This window comes from Camelina sativa, chromosome 20 (genome assembly GCF_030686135.1).
Source record: "Camelina sativa cultivar CO46 ecotype springtype chromosome 20, ASM3068613v1".
Taxonomy (NCBI): domain Eukaryota; kingdom Viridiplantae; phylum Streptophyta; class Magnoliopsida; order Brassicales; family Brassicaceae; genus Camelina; species Camelina sativa.
The window spans coordinates 8,573,192-8,591,617 of NC_141899.1; the positions used below are offsets into that span (position 1 = coordinate 8,573,192).

At 30.8% G+C, this 18,426-nt stretch overlaps 3 protein-coding genes across 3 annotated transcripts; 1 reads left to right on the forward strand and 2 right to left on the reverse strand.

Moving 5' to 3' along the window:
- Nucleotides 1-19: 19 nt before the first annotated feature.
- On the forward strand, nucleotides 20-1,545 carry LOC104770153 (uncharacterized). Its single transcript, XM_010494527.3, has 6 exons — nucleotides 20-202; nucleotides 317-367; nucleotides 466-517; nucleotides 913-971; nucleotides 1,090-1,135; nucleotides 1,290-1,545. Exons 1-6 carry the CDS (start codon nucleotides 134-136, stop codon nucleotides 1,412-1,414), a joined length of 402 nt encoding a protein of 133 aa, XP_010492829.1. The 5' UTR covers nucleotides 20-133; the 3' UTR covers nucleotides 1,415-1,545.
- A 732-nt stretch (nucleotides 1,546-2,277) lies between these two features.
- On the reverse strand, nucleotides 2,278-4,812 carry LOC104772344 (uncharacterized). The gene is made up of 4 exons (XM_087503605.1): nucleotides 4,723-4,812; nucleotides 4,378-4,621; nucleotides 3,395-3,804; nucleotides 2,278-3,301 (listed from the first exon to the last, which is right to left on the reverse strand). The coding sequence occupies exons 1-4, from the start codon at nucleotides 4,810-4,812 to the stop codon at nucleotides 2,534-2,536; spliced, it is 1,512 nt and encodes a 503-aa protein (XP_087359731.1). The 3' UTR covers nucleotides 2,278-2,533.
- A 2,642-nt stretch (nucleotides 4,813-7,454) lies between these two features.
- LOC104772345 (NAC domain-containing protein 87) lies at nucleotides 7,455-9,525 on the reverse strand. The gene is made up of 3 exons (XM_019241729.2): nucleotides 9,077-9,525; nucleotides 8,510-8,790; nucleotides 7,455-8,261 (listed from the first exon to the last, which is right to left on the reverse strand). The coding sequence occupies exons 1-3, from the start codon at nucleotides 9,276-9,278 to the stop codon at nucleotides 7,731-7,733; spliced, it is 1,014 nt and encodes a 337-aa protein (XP_019097274.2). The 5' UTR covers nucleotides 9,279-9,525; the 3' UTR covers nucleotides 7,455-7,730.
- Nucleotides 9,526-18,426: the final 8,901 nt, after the last annotated feature.

Below are 18,426 nucleotides of genomic sequence, written 5' to 3' on the forward strand. Positions count from 1 at the left end.
ACGGATTAGTCTTTCTCGTCGAATTCACAGAGAGAGAGGGGCGAGAAGCAAAATAGTAAAACAACAATGGTATAAACCCTACGGACCCAAAAAAAACAAAAAGTTCTGATTTTAGGTTTCTCGAGCAAGGAAAATGACGGATTCTGGACATGAGATCGAAATCAGATGCCATCATTGCGCTGGCCCTCTTACGAAAAATCTGGTCTTTTGCCCAAATCTTTGCATTTACAGATTGCTGAAAATTTTGGCTCTTCTTTGTTTTTTTGTAGAGCAAGATTTGTTCTTTTTTATTAAATTGGAAGTTGATTGGTTTCAGGAAACCAGTGATTGGACTTTGGCTCCGTTCATCAGGGATAGCTTTTCTATGGTAAAAGAAAACTTTGGTTTTTTTATTCGGAAGACAAATTCAACTCTTTTAGCCTAAAACTGTATCTTTAAAGTTCTACTTTTTATGGGTTTTTATAGATTGGATCAGCTGTTGGTGGTACTGCAAGTGCATTCATTGGGTTCAACCATGGTATCTCTGACTTTAATCTTTCATTGATTTGTTATCTTCTTGTGATTATTGCTTTCATTTCTCTGAGTTTTGTTCTTCTCTTGTTGATTGTGTCTGCCTATGTAACGAACTTCTACCTTCTAATATGCGCTAGTTATGAGATTCTTGTATGACTTGGAGAAACAAAGAGTGTTGGAGTGTCAGTGTGTTAGAATGTCTCAGTACCTACGAGTAATCATAGTTTTTCTAGTCTGTCACTGAGTGCATTTGATTCCACTGCTGTAACAGTCGACATTCTTTTATCAGTATTTTGTTATCTAGCTATGTTTTAGTTATATTTGGTTGCAGTTTAAAGCTTGCTCGAAAGAGTGTGAATCTATATGTACTATATTTAATGCTCTTGTTAATGGAAACAGCAATGCCAATTGTACGCAAGTGGATAAAAGGACCCATGTGGTTACATTTTCTTGTTGGGGTAAGTTATCAACAAAGATGCTGAATTCCATTTTTGTGTTACATACATAAACCATCCACGGAAAAGACCAATAAATTGTTTAGTCAATTGATGTTTCTTCGTTTTGGTGTCGATGCAGGCACCGCCTGTTATAGTTCTTTCATCAGCCTGTGCTGGACTAGCAGGTTTAAGATCTTCTTCTCCTCCTCCTCCTTCACTGCTTTTTACGATCGTATCATTACAGGAAGAATGAAACCAGTATGATGTTGACTTGATTTTGTGTCAATAAGCCTTTAAATCTTTAATTCTACATATTTCTTTGTGTTTGAATGTTTGCAGGTGGCACTGTACCGGCACTGGCACAGCTCGCTTCATCCTCATATCGAGCAGCAGTCCATTCGTCTCAGCCACCAAAGACACAAGAGAAGAACAAAATCCACAAGTCTACGACTTGTCCTCTGTAAAACACATAGCACATCACTCTCTCTTGTTCATTTTTTTTCTCCATTTTGTATGTCAGTCTTTTGTTTGAGAGAGAGCTTCTTGGTGTAAATACCTTCTATTTTATACAAAACTCTCTTTTTTGCTAAAGAAAGCTTTAGCCATGTCAAGAGATTCATGGTTTTGGTCCATTGTATCTCCATGGATCCTTCTGGTCACTCTCATAAAGCATAGGTGCTAATTTATGTTGTTTCAGAACCTGTGGGGTTTCTTAATAAATTTTGAAACAGTTTTGGATCTATTTTGTTAATATATCTTTTTACACAAGGGGTAGTCTTGGAATTTACGGGATTAGGGTTAGGGTTAGGGTTTTGAACCGAAGACATTATAAAACTCAAGCAACTTCGATTCTCTGAACTTCAAAACTACTTGATCTTATCTGAGCTGAGAAAAAGGGTTTATCGTTAGGGTTTTAGATCTCTTCCGGCCAACGAGCAACCCCATTGTCCTTCCTTTACGAGGGGGATATGGTCCGGCTGCTCCGGTTACGGAAGAGTTTCGATTGAGCCTAATCGTTAATTTCCCCCTTTGTTTTCTGCGATGAAGACTGCTTGCTGCCTGAGCGTTCGATTTAACTCGCCGCTGTGATGGCTATTGCGAGCTTTAACAACCCCCAACAACAATACATATTTGTTTTCGAAATTGTTTTTTGATTTGTTTTCTGAGTTTTGGTTTTTGTTTTTGTCCCCTGTCATCGACGATACGAGTCTGTTGATTCTGGTATCTTGTTTTTGTTTCTTTCTTGTTTGAGAAATCCAGATTCACGACAATGATACTTGTCAAGAGAAAGTTTTGTTTTTGTTCCATGGTTTTGTTCTTACTAAGCTGAGGAAAATATGAAACTCGTTTATATAGCCTGCAGTGCAATACAGAGTAGGATGATTTAAACTGGTCTACAGATTAATTCAAAGAATGCCTATTGCTTCTGTTTAATAGTGTTCGAAACATACTTGATAGAGAGAAGATGTTTAAAGATTCTGTTTTCTTTGGTTGTAATAGCTTACTGAATGGTTAACATTACGATTAGATGCAAGTAAGAGTTATAGAAGAACCTAATAGAACCGGGCCATGTTGGTTGGAGTCTAGGTAGAAGATGAGAAGCTTATATTCAAACAGCAGCTGAGTTTTTCCCATTTGTGGCTTCTTCTCCTACTGTGTCTTCTTTGATTGTTGCCATTGCTAGTGTTACTTGCTGTCTCTGGCCTTACTGCTGCTGTGTGGCTTCTTCTGAGAGATCTCAGAGCCATTTGCAATGTTTCAGGGGCTATCAGTGGCTGCTCCATTGTTCCAATGGTGTTTGAGCAGACAGGGCAAAGTGGGTCTCGGGTTTGAGCTGTTGGAGTCACTTTGTCTAGACATTCGATATGGTAGACGTGGTGGCAGGGGAAAACACCAGCGGCTGGCATGTCTCTGGATCTCAGTATCTTGTTTGAGCACCATGGAGATTTCTGAGATAAAAGCTTCTTGCAAACACCGCATCTCTGGTGTGTTGGTGAGTCTGGTTCGAATTTTGGGTTCTCGACCTCTGTTTCATTGGATCTTTCTACATCTAGCAACATGTGATTGCTATTTGAGTTTGGTGATGCTTCATCCACTGGTGAGCCTTGATGGTCTCTCGTGGACATCACAAGACTGGAGTCGGGATTTGTGGAGGAGTCTTGTTGCGTGTTATCTGGTTCAGGATTACCGAAATCTGAAACCGGGTTACAGAAGACTTGAGAGTAAGAGCAGTGAGTAAGGTTGAAAGGCTGCTTGCTTGGAGTCTCCCATGGATCAGATGACTCTGGGAGAGACAGCAAAGACCTAAAACTCGTTGAGATGGCTGTACTGTCTCTATCAGAACCATTCTCCTGAGACAAAGTGACATCAAGAGGAGCTACAAGGTTCAACCAAAGACGAAATCATGAATAAATACAGTGGAAATGTAAAGAAGACTAACTTACCTCATTCAAGCATTGAGGATTTGAGCTAGTTGGTCTTGTCGGTACACCATTACTAACAATGCAGGGTTGCTGTTGTTCATTCCCACCAGAAGCAGACGATGTTGAATCCCATCTTGGCGATTGCTGAAATCTGAATTCCAAACTTTTCCTATGTCTACAGCTGCTCGATGATAATGCAAAACCGTCTTGACCCTCATCGGTCAAATCCTGTTCCAAACCGTCTCTAGTATATCCAGCAGGTGAGAAGCTGAAATTTGTCCGCCATTGAAGAAGGGCATCATCATCTTCCCTTCCTCTTCGGGGTGGTGATGATTTTGTTGTAGTAACCAGTGGCCTTGAGGCCACAATACAACAGAGTGCACCCGTTGTGAGCTCTGTTTGATTCTCACAGCTGTCAAGTCCAAACAATACTGCCAAAAGGAAGAGAATTCTACATAAACAAGGATATCAGATAAAACCAAAACCCTTTTGTAACGTTGTAAACACTGTGGAAAGCCGCCGAGTCACTGATTGTAATCTTAATTATATATATGAATGAAATTCTTGATTATGAAGCTAAATCCAAGAATTTAGACTTTACTAAAAAGTATTAAGAAAACATTTTGGAGCTGTAAAAACAGTAAGTAGCTAAGCTCTTATCAAAACACCAAGTAAAAGAGAGTCACAACCGAGTTTAAGACAAGAACACTTAACTTCATAACAGCTGTTTTTGAGCTAAAATGTAAATAACTGGAAAAACGGATGTAATTGAGAGAGTAAAAAAACTTTAAAACATCATCATCACAACTCGAACAAGATTAAGCATCGTTTTAATGTAAAATTTATTTCAGTAACAGAGCAAGCAAAATAAACAAAACCTATAAAAGATTTCGAGAAAGATAATCAAAAGTGTCGGTGAAAGCAGAGGACTATATATATATTTATACAGAAAAGGATAAATTTTTGAAAAAGAAAAAAAAAAAAGAAGAATACAACACACACACCTTCAAACTGGAAAGTGACAATCTGGGTTTGAGGTATAAACGGCGAGAGCTGGCTCAGAGGAGAGTAGTAAGGCAAAAACCGCACTTCTTCTTTTTTTTTAACTTTTTTTTCTCTGTCTGTCTCTTTTGTTTCTTGAAAGAAGAGAAGACAGAGACGACGACGGCGACGGCTATATGATGGACTTATGTAATGAGAGAGAGAGAGAGAGAGAGATTGGCCAATTATTAACCCATTATTATTAATCTATCTAATCCTTTCTTTTCCTTTTTTTTAATCTTTTATCATTTCTACTTTTTTTCTTTAATTTGAAACTTTATTTTATTTTATTTTATTTTCTACATAACATAATATTCTGTAGTGCTTCTGGTTAATCCACTCTCAAATGATTTTTGTCGTTGTTTTTTCTTAGTACCACTTCTAAAAATGGGAATCATCATTCATCACTAATGGTTTGGTCAATAGGGTGATGATGTGATTCGGGGTTTAACTATTTGCTTTCATTATGATACATAAAAACTATGTTCATTAGGATATAGATTAGATAGTGCTTAATTACTCTTAATATTTGATCTTTCAGGCCTCCTCCTAGATGCAGTAGTTTGCTACTTCTCACAGCAATTAACGCCTCTGATTAATAATTACATTAATCAATCAATCATTCATTAAAACTCTTACTTTATAACTTTTTTTTTTTTTCACTTGCTTTGGAAAACAATTTGTCTTTTTCTTTGCTGAAGATTAATTTTAACGTTAAAACATAAAAAATTAGTGGCTCTTCACCAAAAAAAAAGAAAAAAAATAATTAGTGGCGCGTACGATTCAATGTCTGTATGTAAAGGCTAATTGAACTAAAAAAAAGCCCATAGACTTGACATTAGTGTTAATTAAGGCCTTCATTTGTCAAACTCATGGGCCATTTGCATAGCTGTTTTATTGTCTTACCTGCTCGATCTAGATAAATTAAAATGTTTAATATCGTTTGTATATGGGTTGTTTTCTTATATTATAACTTTACAAAAATATGTAGTATGAAATCGTATTTTATAATTTAGTTATGAAACAAATCCTCTGTTACTTCGTGAGAAGAAATAGACAACAAAGAAAACGAGGCGATAGTAAATCATCTAGAAACCCATTAAAAAAGGGTAAGAGAACAACGCAGAGGGGGTTACCGGGGTTAGCTTTGCTGCAAGTATCGATCTAAATAAAATGCTTCGCTTTTAATGGAAAGTTTTGTTTCTATGCGCATTATAATATTATCCTGATCACATTCATGCATATTTTTTTTCTTCCCAAAACTAATACTACTATTTTATTCATATCATTCATGAAAAGAATAACATAGGACATGAACCACTTATATAATCTACCAATTTCTATATAGAGTAGCCCACTTAAGGTATAGTAAAGCCCTTTTGAAAAAAACAAAAAGGAAGACAGAAAACTATAGTGGAAATATGAAGAATAATCTTATATATGAAAAGGAATAATCAATATCTATTGTGGAGGAAGATATATATATATATATATATATATATATATATAGTAAACTTGTAACTATTGTAAAGCAATTATAAGTTTATGATCAAGTACAAGTCCAATATTAAACAAAAATAACAATAATCAGATTTGTGTCCTGAATTTAAGGTGGAAGAGACTCACACGCTTATTTTCAATTTCAAATCATCATAGTACAATGAATCAGAGAGACATCATTTATTTACGTACGGTTAACTGAGTTGTTATTATATATAGTCCGTTAAATGATTATCTTATCTCTCTAAGTATGAACGTTCGAAACTTTATTGAGAAGCAGTTAAAGTTAATAAGGGGATAAGAAAGAAAATCTATAAAATCAAAGGTATTTAATTTGTAAACTATGTATTGGCATGGCGTTATGTTTATATTTTATATATATCTACAACGTTCATGATGCTTTTTATCAATAAAGCTTTACTAAGATTTTATTATATATTCATTCCTTTGGTGTTCTTCAAATCGGTGCTTTTTTTTTTTTTTTTTTAAATGTATGTCTTTGTCGTTTTATATATATATATAAAAGAATATCAAGAATTCAAAACAAAGAATATTATATAGTACATGATCAAGTTTCAACAAAAAAAAAAAAACAGATCTGCTGCCAAATCTTAAACACAGATCTGCAGTCAATATCTTATTCTATGTAAAGACAAGCTTTGTGCTTCGGTCCCGAAGAAAAATATACTCCTAATTAAGATATTTTATATATACATTTCTTTATACGGTACTAGTAGTAATAAATATAAAAAATGACAAAGTGCTGAATAATGTAAAACGTACTAATAACTTTCAAATGTTAAAAAATTAATTAGGAAAACGTAATGTGATTGATCATCGATGTAATTAATAACCAAGTTCCTTAAGACATAAGATTTAGGGATCTGGTATTGTATTCTTACAAGAAACCTATATCATTAATCACTGTTCTTAGTTGAAATGTTTTTTTCTTTATGTTTATACTAAATGAAATACATTAACAAGTGTGTCATACATTCATAATAATCTAAATTATTGGGCATATGAAAAGGCTAATATGCTGCCCAGATTCGGGGAACATTCACATGCTTCATGAGCTGTGTTTATTTCTTCTCTCTCAGTTTTTTAAGATTCCATCTACTGTATATGCATTTTTTTCTATATTAATCTCTCAAAACGTTAGATATGTTCAATTGTTTTAGTTTTTTGGGGTAAACATAAACATTTGTGGCGTACTTGTGTTTTTTTTTGTGTGTGCAAAGTGGCGTACTTATGTTATTATCCGAATTCAAATGCAATTTTTCATTGTAATTTATCAACCGTAAAATAAACTACAGTACAACATGACATTCACGTACGTAATCACCATCGTTTTCTTCTGTTTCTAAATGGGAACGTTTCTACTTGAGTTTGGATGGTATATATATGTCAACTTGTTATAAATGTGAAATCATATTTTCATAGCATTAGCGTAAGTGTAACCCAATTGCAGCTAGTATGAGTATATCAAATTGAACTAACAAGGCTATAAATATCGTAAATCTTAATAATTAAAACTCTATAAGAAACCATATAAAGCTAATTTATACGTATACCAATCCAGTTTACATTGAGATATTATAACATATGCACTAAAATCCCAAATTACCACAATCCTTGTTTTTCCTTTTTTTCCCCACACTATATAAACTAATCAAACAATCAACTAATTAAATAATATCAATGAAGTGAAAATAACTAGGATTAACCCTCTAGTAAATCCTATACGTAAAATGTATATTAACTACATGATTTAAATCCCAACAAATATACTCTTTCACCAAAGTTAAATAATAAATTAGTAGTCCCATAAGAACCCCCTCAAGTCACATAGATCTTCATACGACTTGCTACCATTCACCATTCCCATCATCCCCATCTCTTGTTTCATTACCGGACCCGAAGATACCTCCGTGGTTGCTGTCGTGGTAACGTTCACATCTGAGCTCAGGCATGTTTCTTGAGATACACTAACAAGCGACTGCTCCACCTTGATCATATCGTTGTTGTTGTTGTATGTAGAGCCTGAAGCAGAGGCAGAACCAAAATCCTGGTGGTTGAACATTGACTGGTAAGAATTGAAGTGATGGGGTTGGATTGGTGATGAGATATTGTAAGTTGGAGGGTTGATGGGTTTGAAGTTGGGTTGTTCGGTTTGACTTGTAAAACTTGGATCTATGAGAGGAGGAAGAGATGAGAAGTCTAGGAGATGATCAATGTTCTCTAGAGAATCCGTCCTCGTGAGATTTTCAATGGGTATTCTCGTCATTGGTTGGGTTGTAGTAGAAGGATTGTTCTTGTGAAAAACCCTACACACGACCCATTCGTCCTGTAATCAAGATCATAAACAAACAAAAAGTATAAATTAGATTTTTACTTTATTTTTTTAAGTTTGGGATTCAATCTTTATTTGGATACATGAAAACGAATCAAACTCTTTTGAAAAGGACTTATAGTTTCCACCAAATTTAACAAACTTTTGGTTTAAGAAAACTAAGAATAATAATTAAAATAAAATCTTTAGAGCTTTCATCTTTTGGAATCTATTTCGAAAACACTTTGTTAGAATGAACTTACCCTTGCAGATTTGGGGAGATTGTGATACGAGTATTTGCCTTCAAGACGATATTCATGCATGACCCAATTAGTCTTCTCACCTCTTGGAGCTCTTCCTCTATAAAACACAAGTGTCTTCTTCATCCCAACGAGACAACCTTTGCCTTTGAAGATCTCCTTATCCTTCCCGGTCGCTTTCCAATATCCTGACTCGGTCGCACGGTTCGTCCTCATCCCGGTCGGATACTTCCTGTCCCTTTGACAGAAGAAGTAGAACTCTTTCTCCCCCATCTTTGCCCTCTCTAATATCAACCCAAAAAAAAAAAAAAAAACAAGAATCAGAAATCTTGATCAAGAAAGAAGCCTTTTGTGTTTTGAAATGGTCAAAGAAAGTTTGAAAATTTGTTTGGCTTTGAAGTTTTGAAAAATATAATTGGATCAAAAAAAAAAAAAAAAAAACAAGCTAAACCTCAAGAATTGATAAATCTTACTCAAGAAGCTAAAGCCTTTTGTGTTTACACTTGGATGGTCAAAGAAGAATCGGAAATTTTTTTTTTTTTTTTTTTTTTAAGGAACTACAAAACTTACTTGGCAAATCCCAAGGCTCGCACTTGTTGAGATCAGCTTCTCCCATGGCCACAGCCGTGAATCGGCTGTTTAAAACCTTCTCCTTGAGGTAGCATGTAATGATCTCTTCGTCTGTTGGATGAAACCTGAAACCAGGTGGCAAATCAACAAGCTCTTCACCTCCATGATTCAACACCACGCCTTCTTCCACCACAACCGCCATGATCACTTACTTTAATTATATGTAACAGTAATTCTATATATATATATATACTTTTAAAGATTCAAGAAACAAGAACAATATGTATATATATCAGAAACCCAGAAATGTTTGTAACAGTGATATGCTTATTTAGAAAGAGAGAGATCTACAAGAAGAAGAAGAAGAAGAAGAAAGAAAATGAAATTGTAGAAAGCTATAGCTGTGGGAGAGAATCTTTTTAGGCAGTTAAAGGCAGAGAAATTAAAGTATTGAAAGGGTGGAAAAATGGCTTTTAAATAGAGGAAATGGAGGAGCTTTTTTTTTTTTCCCTTCTTCTTTTTTCCTTCTTTTTTGGTGATTTAGATAGATACGTAGGCTCCAAGCAACTTCCTGAATTGTTGAACAAGTTTCACTTAGACAACAATTCGATTATTATTTATTTTGTTTAATATATATACAATTTTTTTTTTTTTTAAATATCTAATATATTAAACCCAAAACCAGTCGTTGATAATACATTTAACAAACTGTGGAAATCAAAATATTATTTGGTACTCAAATTTGTATTTGAAGTTGAAAACGTCTCTATATCGAACAATAATTGCATCTAATCTATATATACATAAAGTTAATTATATGTTGATTGTTTTCATGTTTTTAGATTAACTGGTTTTAAATACAAAAACTGTGGGGGAAAGAACGCTTGGAATAATTCATATCAAACAAAAAACGTGTTGAAAATATAAATTCACTAGAAAAAGGGTTATAAGTTATAACTTTTGATGTGTGGACCCGTCATTGTTCTTTATTTTAATTTGATTATTATCATCATCCTTTAGAAAGAAAGCCCTAATTAAGAAATCTCATCTTTTCCTGTAGTTTAGTTATATTTATACTTGAGTTTCCTATGTATATCTAAAAGTTGTATACAGTATAATCATCATCCGATCCGTATTATTCTATCGTTTCCATAAAAAGTCGAGACAAAATAATACGGTTGTAAAGTATACGTTTTCGTGTATGTTAACTATATATAGAGAATTTATAATTAGCTGAGTATCATCAATTATTAAATTGGTTAGCACCGCTTCTTTCCTCTACTCAAAAGGTTGAGGTCTTTTTATGGGGTGTTTGTTTTAGCCTTTCCAATGAAGCCGAAGAAAGACGAAAATTATATTAGTTAATCAACTGGTAGCAGTGTAGTTTAATCTGGATTTCATATTCTATTAGTATGTGTTTATTATTCCCTAAAAATAAAAACATCATACCAAACTTGTAACTTGTTGCAATTCATATAGTAATAACACGTGATATATATAATTTATTTGTATGATTGCTTGGAATCCGTGAAATAATTAGCTATAAGTTATATAAGTTGGGTTAACTAACCTGAAATTATCCCAAGTCGGTGAATATATTATACTGTATTGACTAGTCAAGCTCAAGTCGCAAAGTTCTTGACAAAAAATCACACGAAGTTAAGATTTTGCATATATTTTGTAAACTCGGTAGAATTAAAGAGAAATATCAATATAATGGACTACTCTACTCTTGTAGAAATTTTAATTAGGTCATAGCATATATATCGACGTCAAAAACAAAACATAAATTAGGTCATATACATATATCATCAAAATATAAAAAGTGTGGCTGTGTATTCTAAGTGTTTACTACGTCGTCTTGACTTTTTTTTGGTGTGTAAAATACTGAGAAATACTCCCCACCAATGCAACTAAACAATCAATACGAAAATAATTATAATTCTACTGATTTTGTCAATGTCCTTACTACATTTGTATATGTTACTCTGTTTGGATGAGTTTTGGCGCGTTGACACGGTGACTCAGTTAATGTAGCTAGATTCGTCGCAATCGCGTTATACTAGTAGACAAAGCAAAAAAGTAGCCTTAATCTTCACTTTGTCAAATTATCAGAAATCTTTTGCATGTCATTTTCTTCTTATTTTTAACAATTTTCAATTTTGTATATATCAGACCAAAATTTCCTTGAATTTAATGAAAAATTAATGGCACCTTAGTTATTACACCTAATCTCCAACCAAATTAACTGTATAATTGTCTTTACTCGTTATTATATTGCACAGTCTAGTCTAGAGAATAGTTCAAATATGTTCTATGACCGTTCATCGTTTTCTTGCACAGTCTAGTAATACATATTGCAAAGTGTTGTATATGATAGGAAATCCAAATATAATTACAATTATGAAATAAAATTGTACATATTTTAACAAAGAATAATATTGCTTTATAATATTGTTTGTACACATATAAAAAGTTAAAATACATTCGATTTTACAGCCTGTCATTGGCGAGATATTAACATGCGACAAATATTATTAGTAATCTTACACATTGCCGACACAGATCAAACTGGAAAGTCGTTCTAGTCAGCAAGCTGTAACGAATCACCGACTAGTTTCCAACATTTTGAAAAATTAATTACTCATTAATTCATATTTATTGCATCTTAGCTCACTAATATATACTGTAAATAGTAGTAATCTTAATTTATTTTGTTTGATCTGTTCGTTGTATTGACCGACGAACTAAAACATGCACCAGAATATGATATACATTATAGGTATTGACATTTTATTAGTTGAATGTAGATTATTGTGCTATATATATATATATGTGACATTCTTATATATAAACAACAGCAACAACGACTCACCGTAGAAAATGGTGTTTTGTTTTGTTTTTTTTTTTTTAAAATACAGTAGTCATATTTTAGCCAAGAAAATTATAATACAGTGATCAGTTGTCATATATCAAAATTTGATTCGTGAATCGTGAGATTTTCTTTTAACATATAAATACCATTAGATTTTTAATCACTATTTTGTCATAAAATTGGTTTACATAACTGTTCTGTCAAAAAAATAAAAAAAAATTGCTAGTCCAAAATTGCAAAATAAATGTTGGCAGTATGCGTTTTCTTTTTCTATCAGAGTGTCGCAATCTTAACATTGTTTGTTTTGTCTGAATTTTATTAGTCCGTAATTATCTCGGTTAAACGCGTTTGTGGTCATATATTGCCGCATGGGAGCATATATTAAGGGAAATGGATAAGAATAATACTGTAATTCAGATTAAGATTGGTTTAAAAATATATAATGATGTGGACCGAAAGATATGGAATGAAATCTGGGATTAAAATTAAAACTAAATACTGTTTCTTAATTCCTTCTTGCTAATTTTTTTTTCCTAGAAGACGTGTGGGACCCCTTTGGAGGGAGCAATTATAATATGTATGTGGGTGTAGCTTAAGAAGGTTGACTTTTGCTCCCAGGAGACGAGACTGCAAAGCCAAGGAGCCATATCATTGGTGGGATGAGAGCTCTTTGACGTCAACTTTGACGTCATCACTATCCCTTTTCAACGGATCTTAATGGGCCACGTGGACCCACCATAAGCCGTTGATATGTGCGGCCCGAGATTATTTTTCTCTTGTATTTTGTTTGTCATGTTTATGAATTTTAAAATAACTATAACCTAAAAGTTAAAAAAAATTATGTATGTATACATCGTGGCTTCTTTAGTAGTATAATTTTGGATGATACGAGTCACAATGTAGTGATATGATTTAACACCAGCAAATTAAGATTTTTCATAAATATATTTGTATATGCTAGTAGTTGTTAAAAAAACATATACAGTATGCTTATATGTGAAGTTGGTGTAATGTGAATCAGTGAATATGTATATATAGCCACATGATGTAAGTATGTAACATAATAATGAAATAATGATGATGGATATGATGTCATTCAACATTGCTCAAAGTCATGGCCACCACCACCACAACCATATATATATCAGGCATCCGTATCTCTGTGTGTGTATATATAATATTTATGTGTAAATTGGAAATCTTAGAAGCTAATCTCACTAATTAAACAAATACTTAGTTTATATAGGGACTTGTGGATCAAATTGACGATATTCTTTATTATAAGTATAGTCCAATCAATAACTCAAATAAAATATACACCCCAATTATTTGTTTCGTAGTTTGAGACAGACCACATATGTATCTTGCAACTACAAGAAGTTAGGATCGATGTTATTGTTATTGTTGGTAGGAATCTAATTAATACTATATACTACTGACCCGTGCTATAGTACGGGTTGAAATTCTTTCATTTTGTTTATTTTGGTAATTTTTATTTAAAATATCGTATATATAATTATTTTATTTGTTTTAAAAGGTTTTTTTGGATGGAAATACTATGGCATGAAATCATATACTGAATATGACGTATGAAAATAATGTCTATTCTGTAAGTTATATTCTAGTATATCTAGATTTTGGCCTGTAGTATAACGCAAATTAAGTTGTAAGATAAAAAAATTAATTTTTGTTTGTTAATTTTATTTGATTTGTTTAGTGTTTAAAATTATATATCATATTTTGATTGTTAATTCTATGACTTAACCTATAGTATTGCGTATATTAATTTTAGGACCAAATATGTAATGTATATTTGTCAAAATCATCGTGACCGAGAAAACCTACCAAACAACATTACTCCAAACTTAAATTTAATCTGAGAAATCATATTTTTGAAATATTAACCCATGCTCTAGCAAAAAATCATATTTTTTGAATTTTTTTTACATTATAGTGACATATTATTTACCCGTGCTATAACAAATCAAATTAGAATATTTATAATTTTTAACTTTTTGATCTATCATATATTTATGATATTCTTAAAAATATCAAATTAAACTATTTTTAAAGATTCCAAATTAAATTATTTTAAAAGTTTATTATAGTATATAAAACTATACAATTCAACAAAAAGAAATATATAAAATGAATTTAAATATTCAAATTTTGATCTATTATTCAGTCAAAATTTTCTGATAAAGTTAAGTAAGATTTTATTTTTTAGTATAATCGGAAATCACTTGTAATCTACAGAAGAGTGATTATTTTCTATTAATTAATTCTGAGATTTTTTTGTATCTATGTATGGTTAGTTAAATATTTTTTGAGATTTTATTTTATTCTTTGGAATATCCTTTTTAAGAGGATCCTAATCTTAAATCTATATAACCTATCAAATAATTAATCCATATAATCTATCAAATAATTAATCTTAGTTATAACCAATATTAATATTATATGGTCTACCAATTTGAAGTCGTATACTTCCATTTTATTAAATAGAGGATATTTAATACTCCATCTGGTTATTTCGAATTTAGCAGCTATGTCTTTGAATTTTTTTAACAGCTATATATGTGATTAATGTCTATACTAATATTTTTGCAGCAGTTTTTACTCAAAAATACATTTTAGAAAGTTTTTACATTTAATGCATTGACTTTAATATTAGTTACTAAAACTTCAAAATTATTTATAGGTAAGATTTAAAAAAATAAAGAAATCTTTCTACTTCATTCAAACATAAATATATGATTACCTTTCATTTTTATTTGAATTTATATTTAAATTATCTTGAATTATTCTATAATACATTTAGTTAATAAAAATTGGGATTTTTTTTCTGCATATGATGTAATACAAAAATTTAAAAACGGACATATATTACTCAATAGATAAATAAAAAATACGGGTACAATATCTCACATCGTCTAAAAAAAATTGGGCAATGGTTCAGAGTCATACTATAAAAAAGACCAAAATGATTCCGAATACAAATGAGTAGAAAGCTTAATTTATCATGCATTCAAATTTTAAAAACTTTTATTTGATTTATTCCGGTTCTTTATTTTAAATATTTTTAAAAGATTAAATATGAAAAATATTTAAAACTTATAAAAAGTTAAAAATGATAAATATTATACCGTAGATACACAATAAATATTAAAAATTAAGATGATATAGTGTGAGTTAAAATATCTCAGAACGGGGTTATATAGCGGGACGGGTTTTATCGATATTTATATAAATTAAAAAATATCACTAATTTGGTGTTACACGGGTAAAACATCATTTCATTATTTTGTTAACACTGTCGGTATCAGAGAATAGACATATCTAATTAAATTGATTAAATAAATATTATGTAAAAGAATAATTATATTGCGATATTATATGGTTTATTTAACAATTATTATATAATTATAACATATTTAACCAAAATATACAAATTATAATTTAAATATTTTAGTTATAAATAATTTTGCCATATGGTATACCGCGGATCCTAATCTAGTTATAAAGTAAAAAAAACCTTAATTTTTTTTTTTTTACTATCGCAGTTTGGTTAAAAACTTAAAATTCAATGCACACGATACCATCTTAAACCATTTGTTTGGCTAGAAAATGAGTAGTGAAAAAAATAAAAGTAAAGAAGAAAGACTATAGTAGTATAGTCAAAATATTTAGATAAGATAAATAAGATAGTTAATTACGGTGTAAATAACTACCAATATTATGTTGTGCGCGGATATGAATGATATTGTAGTTCTATACGTCGTTTCTATTTTTTTAGTTCTATTCATTTTCGTGAATTTAGTGAGATTACTTTCATCGTGCATATCAAATATTGTAACAAAGTTACTGTTACTGTTAGTGTTATTACGTACCAACGTATTATACAAAAAAAATGTATCGTAGAAATGTGTTGTGTTTTGATTTTTTTTTTCTGCTCGTCTATGATCGTATGTTTTTTTTTCCGTGAAAAATACTCATATCAAACACAACATTAGCATACGTTATTAACTTATTTGTTTTCGGAATAATTATATGTCTTAACTTATATATAACTTTCTCTTTTAAATTTGTTTTTCTTATATTGAGCCATTGAGGCTGTATTTATCTTTGAGACAAAATAATTTAGATGCATTTTTTAGATGTTTATGTGTATTATAGTCAGCTAGTATACATATTTATCTTATTATCTAATAAATTGTGGATGAAGATACATTTAATTAAATGGTTCAAATCTAAAAATGTTGACAGTTGTATTTTAAACATTAGAGTAGTTTTTTAGTAATCCCATCTGTATATTCACTAGAACATTCAATATGATGGGCAGTCTTGCGTCATTTGGAGAAGAAGAACAAAAAAGATAATATTGTTAAACGATTATTTAACATACAATTAACGATTATCTTATCAATTAGTTTGGAAAATTAGATTTGTAAATTTTGAAAGTCAATTTGCCAACTTTTTTCCTTCGAGGGCTTTGCTGCTAGTTAGCGGCTTATATAGACTAGACTATTCTGTCATACATGTTCCACCTCACCATATTCCTACGTATGTATGTGTATACATTCACATTCGTATATATACATTTGAAATTCTTAATGTTTGGAATAATATAGACATGATAAAGTATATATCCTCTCTGTTTCATATTAACTGTAGTTTTACATTTTTTAAAAAAATATTTCAAATTAAGTGCTGCAATAAATCATTATATTCTGATAGTTAGTATTACTCTTTGTTTCACAATAAATATCTGATAAATGTAGTTTTGATTTCATACAATTAAAGAACATGTTAAAATTTAGTATCTGATACTCTTTCAATTCAAATGAATTTCTTCTATTTATAATATACTTAAGGTTAAATTGGGATTTTTATACCAATTTTTACATTAAAAAGTTAAACAATACTTGTTTTAAAACACACAAATAATCCTAAAATAATGTAAACAGAAGGAATAATTTATGTTATATAGACCACACAATTAAGATCTTCTGCCAGTGGATCACATTTATTTTAACTATTTTGTTCATCTTTGATCTTTCCGTAAAACTCGTTGTATACGTCGTCTAGTGTTATAGATCATCAGATTTTGTTGTTTTAACATCATTGAATAATAACTATTGGTTAATATATCATTCATTCTAAATTTATCCTGAGTGGCGAAGAAGTTAACTGTTTTTAGAATTTGTTTATTTAAAGTATGTTAAATACGTTAAATCACTTATTTTGAATTCAGAAAGAAAATAAACTATTCGCAAAATAAATTTGAGCCCTATCATGCTTTATGTGTATAATTGTCATAATCTTCATGATTTCATATATTTCGTCATTCTAAACAATATTAAACTGAATTTGATTTGTAGTTAAGTTGTTTGTGATAATATTTTTGATATGACATCTCGTAAATCCAAATATGCATATTGTATGTTATTGATAAAAGAATCTTTTGAAATGGTTCGATATGCTTGTAAATCTCTTCTTCGATATGACATCTCATAAATCCAAATTAATATGCATATTGTATGTCGATTGAGGAAATTTTTATCCAAAATCATTATGATCACATACGCATATCGTATGGTTGAAAAAATATGATTTAAGTAGCAACATGCGTTTAAGAAGTATACATGTACGCGTGTATTCATTGTGTCCTTAACACGTATATATTTAGTTAATTAAAATGAGTTTATACGTGCAAACAATAGCATAAGATTTATGCCGTAAAGATCATCATACCCAATTAGGGGTATAAAGCCTCTCATCATATTTTTGTTTTAATAAACCAAACAATTAGCACGTCCAAAATTGTTACTTACAACTTACTAGCATCGACCGTTAAAAATACTATCAATATGATTTTGATTATAAGACTAGACTAAGACAATTATATTTTCATAAACTTACATACCTAAAATTTTAAAAGGGTAATCCAAAAGTGTTTACGTAACACAATTTTCTGATATATATGCTTATATACTTTTATTATATGGCTATATATATTTGTTTACAATAAAAATGAGAATTCATAATAGAATGAACGCTGTCAGAAAGCTATGACATAAACATAATAGTTTACGCGGAAATTTTGTCATATTTTTGACAGTGTATTAAATATATATTGTCAATTTCGATCATTTTCATTTAATTAGTTGATCAAAGTCTTATATCACTCAAATTAATTCGTGATTAACCTTAATTAGAAAACGACTTATTTGATCTTCGGTGTAATTAATTGCTCCCCCATTGCAAGACAACTAATCATCAACAATACATGTATTTAAACGTCACACATGCACATATGTGGACATACAAAGGAATAAGCATGGAAATCAAACTTATTTCAGCGAATGATAGTTTGATCAAAAAAAAAAAAAAAGATTTTAGCAAATGATACAAATCCAAGTGTGTTGTGTGCATCTACACCAAAATATGTTAAACAAAATGAGTAAAGAGAGGA

Coding starts and splice junctions, on each gene's coding strand:
- LOC104772345 (XM_019241729.2), bottom strand. CDS start 9,278: ATGGCGGTTGTGGTGGAAGAAGGCGTGGTGTTGAATCATGGAGGTGAA. Junction 8,791..9,076: donor CGAGCCTTGGGATTTGCCAA/GTAAGTTTTGTA, acceptor GGTTGATATTAG/AGAGGGCAAAGATGGGGGAG. Junction 8,262..8,509: donor ATCTCCCCAAATCTGCAAGG/GTAAGTTCATTC, acceptor TCTTGATTACAG/GACGAATGGGTCGTGTGTAG.
- LOC104772344 (XM_087503605.1), bottom strand. CDS start 4,812: ATGATTCCCATTTTTAGAAGTGGTACTAAGAAAAAACAACGACAAAAA. Junction 4,622..4,722: donor GAAGCACTACAGAATATTAT/GTTATGTAGAAA, acceptor AGGATTAGATAG/ATTAATAATAATGGGTTAAT. Junction 3,302..3,394: donor ATCCTCAATGCTTGAATGAG/GTAAGTTAGTCT, acceptor ACTTTGTCTCAG/GAGAATGGTTCTGATAGAGA.
- LOC104770153 (XM_010494527.3), top strand. CDS start 134: ATGACGGATTCTGGACATGAGATCGAAATCAGATGCCATCATTGCGCT. Junction 203..316: donor GCCCTCTTACGAAAAATCTG/GTCTTTTGCCCA, acceptor GATTGGTTTCAG/GAAACCAGTGATTGGACTTT. Junction 972..1,089: donor GGTTACATTTTCTTGTTGGG/GTAAGTTATCAA, acceptor GTGTCGATGCAG/GCACCGCCTGTTATAGTTCT.